This window comes from Anas platyrhynchos, chromosome 3 (genome assembly GCF_047663525.1).
Source record: "Anas platyrhynchos isolate ZD024472 breed Pekin duck chromosome 3, IASCAAS_PekinDuck_T2T, whole genome shotgun sequence".
NCBI classification, from domain to species: Eukaryota; Metazoa; Chordata; class Aves; order Anseriformes; family Anatidae; genus Anas; species Anas platyrhynchos.
Genome location: NC_092589.1, coordinates 25,614,939 through 25,624,917, shown reverse-complemented (window position 1 = coordinate 25,624,917; position 9,979 = coordinate 25,614,939). Strand labels below are relative to the sequence as shown.

At 50.5% G+C, this 9,979-nt stretch overlaps 1 protein-coding gene across 1 annotated transcript; it reads right to left on the bottom strand.

The window, feature by feature from the left end:
- Positions 1–1,278: 1,278 nt before the first annotated feature.
- SLC30A1 (solute carrier family 30 member 1) lies at positions 1,279–9,736 on the bottom strand. Its single transcript, XM_027453027.3, has 2 exons — positions 8,930–9,736; positions 1,279–5,656 (listed from the first exon to the last, which is right to left on the bottom strand). The coding sequence occupies exons 1-2, from the start codon at positions 9,573–9,575 to the stop codon at positions 4,740–4,742; spliced, it is 1,563 nt and encodes a 520-aa protein (XP_027308828.2). The 5' UTR covers positions 9,576–9,736; the 3' UTR covers positions 1,279–4,739.
- Between the last annotated feature and the right edge of the window lie 243 nt (positions 9,737–9,979).

The window sequence follows — 9,979 nt, the reverse complement described above, 5'->3', positions numbered from 1 at the left end:
GGAGACATGAAATGTATTTTTCAGTAGTGTGGTTTTGTTCTTAAACCACGGAGATAACGTAGCAAATGCGAAAAAATCTGAATGTGAGCCTGCTAAAACACGGTGCTGCACCTCGGAGGCAGTCAGCAGCACGGAGCAAAGGTCAGAGGGAATCAGACCTCCCGTTATCAGCAGAGCTACATTTGATTTGGAAAATTGTCAAGCCTGCCTTTAGCTCAGGCAGACGGAGCATCCGCCTCTTCCTATCCGGCAAGGAAAAAGCCAAAATTAATACAGAGCCGGACAACTAAAACACATATCTGAAAAGGGAGTAGCCGATGCCTTGCTATGAAGCTAAAATAGTCCGAGCCTATTTATCTGCTTTTAAAAATAGTTGGCAGTGCTCCCCGCGCGGATCCTGGGCCATCCAGCTGCACGGCTCGCCCCCTCGGCCCCCGGCTCTCCATAGCTGAAGAGATTAGAAGGTGCAGCCCAAGGGGGGCAGGGGAAGGAGAATGGCAGGAATCTTTATCCCTCCTCCCCAAACCCCAGCACTCGGTGTTTCATAAACCCAGACGCCCAGACGTCAGGAGCACAGAGCAGCATCAGTTTGGCTCAACTTGTTAACCGGCCGTGGGATGCTCGGTGGGCTTCTCTTTTGGGAGAGTGGGTGAAAGGAGTGAGCCCTGCTATAACCCTGGAAGTTAAAATGAAGTGAGTTTGGCACTTTTAGAAACACCAAAATGCTTCTGATTGTAAAACACCCATATAATCCAGTAACTTCCAGCCGTTCTCCAAGAGACAGGCTGTACCGGCAGCAGCTTTGGACTCACTCCTGCGAGTAATTCCTCTCATGCAAGTAACTACTCGTCAGCCCCATGAAACGATTCATGAAAGCAGAAATTCGCAGGACTGAGCCCTTGCCATGACTTTTGGGGAGCCGCAAGTTGGAGCTAGTCTTGCCTTTTACATAACTACGTGTGCATCCATGCTGAATACTGTGAGGCAGCAATAAGAGATATCACCAAAAGCTTAGAGTGGATGTTGAAAGCCATCGAGCCCAAAGCGATAAGGAGCTCTGCAGACGTGTTACTCTGCTGAAAAGAGCGAGTTTCAGTGAACTGTGACGAGCGCAGTGAGCGCCCCGATTAGTTCTGCCCCCCAAGCAGCAGGTTTCCGGATGAGATATGAACTAAACACAAAATCTTTCACCCAGCGACGTTTGGCACATCTCTGAGACATTTAATCAGAAGCATAAACAATCCAGACACCGAAATACAAACCGATTTTGCCTTAAAATCAGCGTTCCGTTTCTTTTTATTTTAAAAATTCAGGAATGTGATACACAATACAATCAGCTCCCCACCGCTGCAGTGTTCACTCACATGAGATTCGCTAGTTTCATGCTTTGTGGAAAAAAAAAAAAAAAAAAAAAAAAAAAGACAGATTGTGCAGTGGTTTTGAATGCTCCTGGTATGCTGGAACCACGATCTTCGGGATAAAGCCGGTCTGTGTAACCACAGACAGGTCAGGTGAAAAAAAAATCAAGCTGCACTGCAAGGTAGGAGGCTGAGGCTGGGTCAAATACAGCCAGGACGAACCCCAAAATTGCATTCCTGCTGCTGCACAGCCACCTGACCTGACTATATGCCTTCGGTGAATTGACCACTGAGGGCTGGAGAGACTGCAGGGCCCCGTTACCACCAGCTGGTGCTGGTCCTGCTCACAGCACGCCGCAGGACAAAGAGGCCGCACGGCTCCCCCTCCTGCCCCCTCATTACCATCATCACATTCGTATCCTGTCCCGATAATAAAAATAACGCGGGGGAGAGCTTCTTGTCTTTTCAGCTAGCCATTGCCTGCAATGGACACAGTAATAGAAAAATATGACTTCTGGCACAAAAAAAGATTAAATAGTTACAGTGGAATTAGTGAGCACAATTCCAGCTACGCAGATGCATTTACAGAGACCGTCAGCCAATGGTGGCAACCGCCACGACTTAAGGGTTGCTCTCTTTCTGTAAAAGCAACAGGAGAGAAGTAACTCAGGCTTGTCAGTGCTACAATGGGGATTTTTGGCGATTTTTCTTTTTTTTTTTTTTTTTAAATAAACTAAAGAGCAGTAGTATTTATATGGCGCGTTAGTGATATACAGCAGGACCTCAAAAATTCATACTAATGACTGAGACCAACTTTAAACTAGCAAGCAAAATAATTAGTGAAAGTTTACCATAAAAAGCAAGGACACATTTCAAAAAAAAAAAAATAGTACTTTGTTCGTTTCAAAATTTACTTGGATAATACTTTGTAGGATACTAGCAGTGGTAGCATATTTTGCAAACGTAGTCTCATACAAGATCTCAGTTAACAGTCAACTCTAGATCATATACAGGTAACAGGAAAAAGCGTTAAGGTAACCCAGACAAAACAAACCCAGGTATAAATAGCATATTAGCACATTTCAGTCAGTTCAGGAGACTGTACAACCAGCGTGACCATGGAAGCAGCCCCGCGACGCTGACACCAGTGGGGCACAGCGCTGGGCCGAGGAGACGCAGTCACGCATCCCATGGATGCACCTCCCCAGAAAGAGGTGGGGGGCACCCCAAAGGCACCAGCCCCGAGAGCCAACCAAGCCCCCGAGAGCCCCCTGGGGCCGAGCACCGCAGGGCTCAGCCCCGCTACTCCTCCGCCTTGGCGCCCGGTGCTTGGCCAAGGTGCAGGGAGCGAGGCCAGGCAGCCGCGCGGGTACCGCACAACACCGGTAACCCACCCGTGGATAATCGAGAGTTGACTGCAGTGCTCTGCTGAGAAGTTCGGTAAGACTACTGGCACAACCCGGGTGCGATGAGCAGCAGGCTCTTCTGAACTACGTGTGAGCAGTTATCATACAAGATGCGCAGTAGAAATGCAAACTAGCAAGGTGTTCTGTATCTGGAGGCAAAGCTACATTCCCTTCACTAGCAAAACATTCTTTTAAAAAAATCTACATTTAAATACTGTTGAAAACCTGAAAACCACAGCATCAAAGAATTTTGTAAGGCCAAGACTATCCTCAGTTCCCTCTGGTGTGCCAAGGTATTGCAATACATTTGCAGGAGTAAACACAAAGTAATTTAGTATCTCGTACTCCTTCCAGCGCCCTCCAGTAACAGATCTCAGTGTTCCTCACGCAAGAGTTAAGCCTCACAACACCCCTGTGAGGTAGGTATTATCCCCATTGTAGGACGGGGAAACTGAGGCAGAGTGTTTATCTGACATGTCCAGAGTCATACAGCAAACAGTGGAAGAAGTGAGCTGCTTTCCAGTTTGGAGCACGGGAGCAGTCAATTCATCACAAGCCATTATTTCCCACACACAGCTTCCAGGTGGATCAGAAGGGTCAGGGTTTTAGCCCAGATTCCTTTCCTCTTCAGCTCTCATCCAGTCTCTGCCAAACTCCCAGTCCACGGGCCAGCTTCTCTTCTGTTAAGGTGTAAGATGGCAGCACACTGTAACAGCTTCGTTAGAGCCAGTTGTCAGTTAACTGATTTAACATCTTAAACCATAGAATCAGATACCTGCAAGTGAAAATTCGTGATACACGTCTCGGAAAGTGAAATACAGTGAGTGAAATCCCACTCCCCCAGACACTTCAGCAGAAGTCAGTGGGACGCTCCCGAGGGTGCGGCGGAGACGGGGACTGCAGTCACTGCAGGTGCTCACAGACACTCAACGACCAGCAAAACGCATCGCCGAGTCACTTCGCATGGAGGCGACCATCATTGCTTTTGAAAAACATGAGTTACACTGTCAGTGCTCGACAAACTTTCCCCCCACAGAGCTCTTACTGACATAACCAAGGAATTCTTTATTACCAGCAGAGCATCAGTTAAAGTTGAAGCCCCAGCTCTTCGTTCCTAGCACTGAGTCAAATATTCTTTAAGCTCGAGGACTTCTATGATGAGACACAACATGGAAATAATGAAAAACACCAGAAAATACATAAAATATTGAAGTATGCGTTACTTTATCTGCCAGTCTCACGTCTTGATCACAGAGCAGTATACAGTAGCTTGAACTTCCATTTCGATAAAAACCCTTTCACATCTGATATTGTCACAGGCAGTTACCTTCTTTACCTCGCTACCTTACCAGAAAAACCGGGGACAGCTTCTAATGATCATATGATGCTTCCTTTAAAATATGCTATATGATAAATTCGTTAGAAAAACCTTCACATTTTTTTTTATTATATAGGTTTAAGAAAAATATGTGAAACTGACAAAGTGGTTTCCAGTTTTAAGTAGTTATATCTTTAAAAACGTTCTATCAACTTTGGTTTCCTTAGGGCTTCTAAATAAACAATATATTAAAATATCTACAAATCAAATATTAAAGGAAAGAGCAGGTCCAAGAAATTTGCAATACAATCGAGTTCCTATATGCTTATCCCTCAGATACCTTTTCGCTGGAAAGAAAAAAGTAGTTTGAAGAACAACAAAAAGTGTCTCGGCTGAAATGCTGGAACTGGTTTTCTGACGTTGTTACAGCATCGGTGCACTTTCTGTCTGTCTCAGTACAAAGCCAGCACAAATATTGTATCATGACAGTGACATTATGTTCTTTGAAACAAGCATTCTAGGTTTAGCAGTATGACGAGAACAAGGACTTCAGCAATTACACTACTTGGCAAAATTGCATCTCCAACATCTGCCTCTTCCTCCTGCAACGCAGCTGTTGTCAAAGTCACCACAACTCGGGCAGCAGCACCCCGGGAGTTACAATGACGACTCAAACTGCTCGTTTTGATCGGTGTTTGCCTCTAGCTTCACTGAAGGAACGCTCTCCGATTTAGTCCTTCTGGTTTTGTTATGCGGGAATTCAATGACAACCTCTGAGCAAGAAATACTAAGCGAGGAAGATTTTTCCGTCTTCTTTCCCGTACTGTCTTCCACTGCTCCGCAGCACTGCTTCAAAGCACACTGAGTTCTGCAAGGAAACTCGCATTTCCCTCTCCCTGATTCGGAGCCGACGCTGGCAAACTCGGGCTGAATGGTCGTCGCGTGGATCCCTTCGTCGTGAAAGATCTCCTTGATGCGCTTTGCCACCATCATGTAGGTGGAAGGGTCGGGACACTTGATGTGAGCAGTGCCGATGATGCGGCTCCCCGCCAGCTGCCAGATGTGTAATTCGTGGACTGCTTCGACTCCTTCGAGGGTGCGTAGCTTTGAGTTCAAAGAATGCACATCTATTTGTTTGGGAACAGTCTGCAGAAGTATAAGGGCCGACTCCCTCAGTAACGGGTAGGTTGTGTAAAGGAGTATGCAAACCATAATCAAACAAAGGACGGGATCTAAGTACAGCAACCAGCAGGGCCCCGCCACCGTAACGCTCTCCTGCTCAGACTTGTTGGCTCTGCCAAGTGTTGGGGCTAGGGTAGCGTTCTCCATGCAGTGGTTATTGACGCAGGGATTAATGCAGGGCCCATCTTTGGGGCACGGATTCCACAAGCTGTAGAAGAGCAAGGCATTCACTACCACAATTACCGAACCTAAGGCATCTCCAAAAACATGCAGAAATACTCCACGCATGTTAAGCTGCGCGCTGGAGTCTTCTTCCACCTCCTCTACGTCCAGAGGATAATGGCCAGCATTCCCATTCACTTGTAGGTCAGCCGCGTCGTCTTTCACATCACCTGACAAGAAAGCAGTGCAACGATTAGCCACATGGTCCCACACAACACGTTACCACAATTCTGTATAAAACAGGAACCAATGAGAAGCTTGCCCCAAAAAACAAGCATCTCGACCCATAACATTCAGCAACGTTTCCCCTGGCTGAGAAACGTTCAGTTGTTCCAATAAGCAATCTACAGTCTCAAAGGTAATCGCTCGTACACGGCGTTTAAAGATGTCGAGTGGCCAAGTATGAAGCTGAATGCGTTTTAATTTGTTTTACCAAAGGCTGTTTTCACATTTTCCAGTTGTTTAACCATCACTATTTGTTTCTTAAAACCACACGCAGACTTGCAGAACACATACATACAAGCTTTTCAGTAGCTAACTAACTGATATTTGCTTCCTCTTCTGAAAAGCCAGGAGAATGCTGGCTGAGAATTACATTACTAAAATCTCTCTTGAACCATAGGAGTGCATTTCTATTTGATATCACATTTTATGAAGCCAGAAGCTCAAAAGCAGTATGGATACTGCTTCATAGTCACTTTTTTTCTTTTCAGGTTGAGTGGTTCATTTCCAAAAGACCTCTGAAGCCAAGGAAGAGGGAGCTTCCCTGAGATGGCGCATGCAGACAGCCGAACTGTGAGGTACAACGAGCTGAGCTTTTGGGTCTAAAAGGCAGAATTTATCAGCAGCATTAACTCCAGGACAGTACACGCTACCACTTACATTCTCAGAGGCTACACGCTAGTGTTATTTGTATTCTGGTGTACCTGAAAACACATTTTCAGTACTTTTCTTCAAGCAACTTATAGCTGTTGAGTGGCATATAGCTGCTGATGCCCAAAGCCATGTAATTAGCAAATGAACATTTCAGTGCCCTCCTTTGTCAAAATCAGCTGTGATATTACCACTGCACCACACCTCGCTAGCTATATAAGAGCAAAGGTACGTCCCATTACGAAGAGGTAGCATGAAATTTTGGGAAAAAAAAATATATTTTGCAAACTTCACAACTGAAATCAGTGTACAAGTTGGACCTCTCCTGCTTCTTCAGGAGATCTTTGGACAGCAAACTCTCAGCGTTAAAGAAATGTAACGAGCATTGGTCACGGGCCTGACCAAGTACAACGAGGAGCGCTTACTGCTTCCATGGTCATTCAGTTCAGAGCTTTGTAAACATTAACATGTTAGTATGACCTCCGGCTTCTGCCACTCTGCTCTCATGACTGTAATTCTGCCATCATAAAAGTGTCTGCAGGCTCACTCCTCCCCAGAGAGGAGGTAGGCTCCTACAGGGACTGAGCAGGGCAGTCCCGAGCCCCAGGCTCGTTACATCGGGCTCCACACGTCGTCCCAGGCTCCAGCTCCGTTTTGCACACAACTTATAGAAGTTATTAAGTATGGAAATGTTCCTGAGGCCAGCAATTTTCCAGAGAAATTAATAAATTAGAGGAAAACAGCTCAGGTTACAGAGTTCAGACCTCAGTGTCCACAATGAGAGCAAGGAGAGGCCCTCTCCTGGAAGTGCCGCGACCCAAGGAGATCTGGAGAGTTGGCAGCCTCATCCACAAGGGGAAGAAAACGGGAAGCGTGGCTCCAGAAAGCGCCAGTCTTTTTAAGGGGAAATGTGACAATTGGAATTTTGATTCATTTTAATCTACCTGTACCCGCGCAAGCCCGGCCCCTAAGGCTATCGCTAGGTTTCCAGGTCAGCCCCGGGAGAGGAGGGTCCACCCCGCCCCGGCTCCAGCAGAGGCAGGCACAGCACCCCTCACCGCTACCTCGTCCCCGGGGCAGCGGTGAATAACCCCAGCCATTGCATAACCATGACATGGCAGAGCAGGAAACATAAACTCACTTTAAAGTTTCTCTGTGACCAAAATTACGCCCCATTACTTCCTAAGCACCCACAACCAATTACCTTTTGTTGCCAGGACATCCACAGGACGTTCTGGACACACTACCCCAAAACGGGACGCATTTTAATCCGCGCTACAAGTCAATCTCTTAGCCTACAACCAGGCAAGAAGGTAGCTAAAAGCACAATTTATGTTTCAACAAAGCCAAGATATCAATTAGATCAACGGCTAAGTGAGTTTTACATTGTTTGGAACTAATTATTAAGATACCTTTGTTGGGACTAACACAACATTAAGAGATTATTATGTGGTCAAGAAAATAGCGTAATGCATTCAGGGGAACTTTCCTATCCTCTTGTAAAACCTATCTTTTCTAAACCAGCAGAACACTAGAGAATAAAAAGAAGTAAAAGAGAAATAAACAGAGAAACTGCAAGTTTCTCACACGTGGACTGGAACATCTGAAATACCGAAACTGTAGCAAAGTTCACTCCAAGGAAGAAAGCTCAGTGTAAGCTAAACCAGCGGTGTCCTGACGCTGCCCTGGAAATAAAGGAGGGACGCGGGTCTGAGGACTGAAACCCTTTCCTCCCTGTCACTGGGATGCCACACGACTGAGGCTGAGAAGTGGCAAACGCACACAGGACTTGGCTTAGACCAAGTGACTTCCACATAAAGCACCCAGGCTTCTACAGCTGTTAAAAACAACAACCCAAGGAACTCCCTCCCACAAAAAAGGCACTTTAGTCAGCATTGGGAAGGGAAGCTTTAATTTTTTGCTCTGCACACAAGGGAGGGGGGAGCTGCCTGCTATGGACAGCTGAAGGAAACTAACTCCAAGAGACCACGTGTGTGTGCCCTGACACCAGCTCTGCATTCAGCACCCATCGCACCACTTCCCCAGGTCTGGCTGGCAATTTCCAAGAGTTTCTCCTTCCAACACGCATGTCACGAAGAAGTACAACACCACAGTGCAAACAGTGTGCTGTGTCCCGAGGGAGAGCCCCTCGGGCAGCTCACAGGCCACCCCGTGGAGGGGTCTGGCTGTCAGGAGCACGGTGCTGAGCTGCACCGGGGCTGATGCACGGCCAGTTCGGGAGGTGTCAGGGCAACACCGTGTGACAGCTGGTGTCGCTAGGCGAAAAGCACCCGCTGTGTGCCCTCACGGCCAGTCCCAGCTTCTCCCAGGGGAGACCGCTTCACCCTGAGGCTCCTTCACGCTCTCACCTGTCCGCACGACGAAGGTACAATGCGAGGCGCTCCTTTTAGCGCCCGGGGAGAAGGTTTTGGGTAGGGCTGCCACCGGTTTCTGCCCTCTCCCATGGGGACAGACGGGTGGTCCCCACAGAGCTTGTGCCGGGGGGCAGGGGGACACCCACTGGGACACCCACCGCCACCCTCACGCCGCCTTCCCCCCTGGGGGCTTACCCAGCTTCTCCTGGCCGACCCCGTTGGAGCTGCTGCAGTTCTCCACCAAGGTGCTGGTCTCCTCCCGGTGCAGCGCGGCCTCCCCGTCCCCGGGGGGCTGCTCGGGCTTGGCTCCGCCGCCCAGCCGGGGGTGCCGGCCGCCGCCGCCGTGCGAGTGGCCGTGTCCGTGGGCATGGCCGTGCCCGCCGGCGCCGTGGTGGTTGAAGAGGCAGAGCCCCAGCAGGTTGACCACCAGCCCCGCCACCCCCACGGCGATGACCACCAGCGGCTGCTGGATCTCGTGGGGCTCGGTGAAGCGCTCGATGGCCTCCAGCAGGATGGTGAAGCAGAGGGCGGTGAGGAAGACGGCGTTGACCAGGGCGCCCATCACCTCGGCGCGCACCCAGCCGAAGGTGTTCTTCTTGGTGGCGCGGGTGCGCTGGGCGAAGCGCACGGCCACCAGCGCCACCACCAGCGCCATGACGTCGGACAGCATGTGGAACGAGTCGGACAGCATGGCCAGCGAGGCCGTCAGGCGGCTCACCGCCACCTCCAGCACGAAGAAGAGGAAGGTGAGCCCCAGCATGCACAGCAGCCGCGCGCGACGCTGCTGCCACCACCACCGCCGCCGCCGACGCCCCCCCGACACCGCCGCCGCCGCCGCCATCCCGCCGCGCCGGGGGGCTCCCGGCCCCGAGGGGAGGACGCGGAGCGCGGAGCCCAGCGCGGCCCAAACCCGGCCCCGAGCGCGGCCCCGGCCCCGCCGCCGCTCCCTGCCGCGGCGCCGGGCGAGCAAACTTTGCACCCGAGCCCCCTCACTCTTTCCACACGGAACCCGAGCCGGCCCGGACACGCCCCCCCGCCCGCTGCCCATTGGCTGACGGCGACGCCCACTCCCGCCCCCGCCGCCCGCCTCGCTCGCCATTGGCCGGCGCCGCCTCGCGACGGGCCGGCCCCGCCCCGCCCGCCGCGCCCTCAAGAGGAGCGGTGGGAGGGCGGGGCGCCGCGTGACGTCCCCCCCGCGCCGGGAGAGCCCATTGGCTGCGGCGCCTCGGCCGCGCCCCCCCCGCG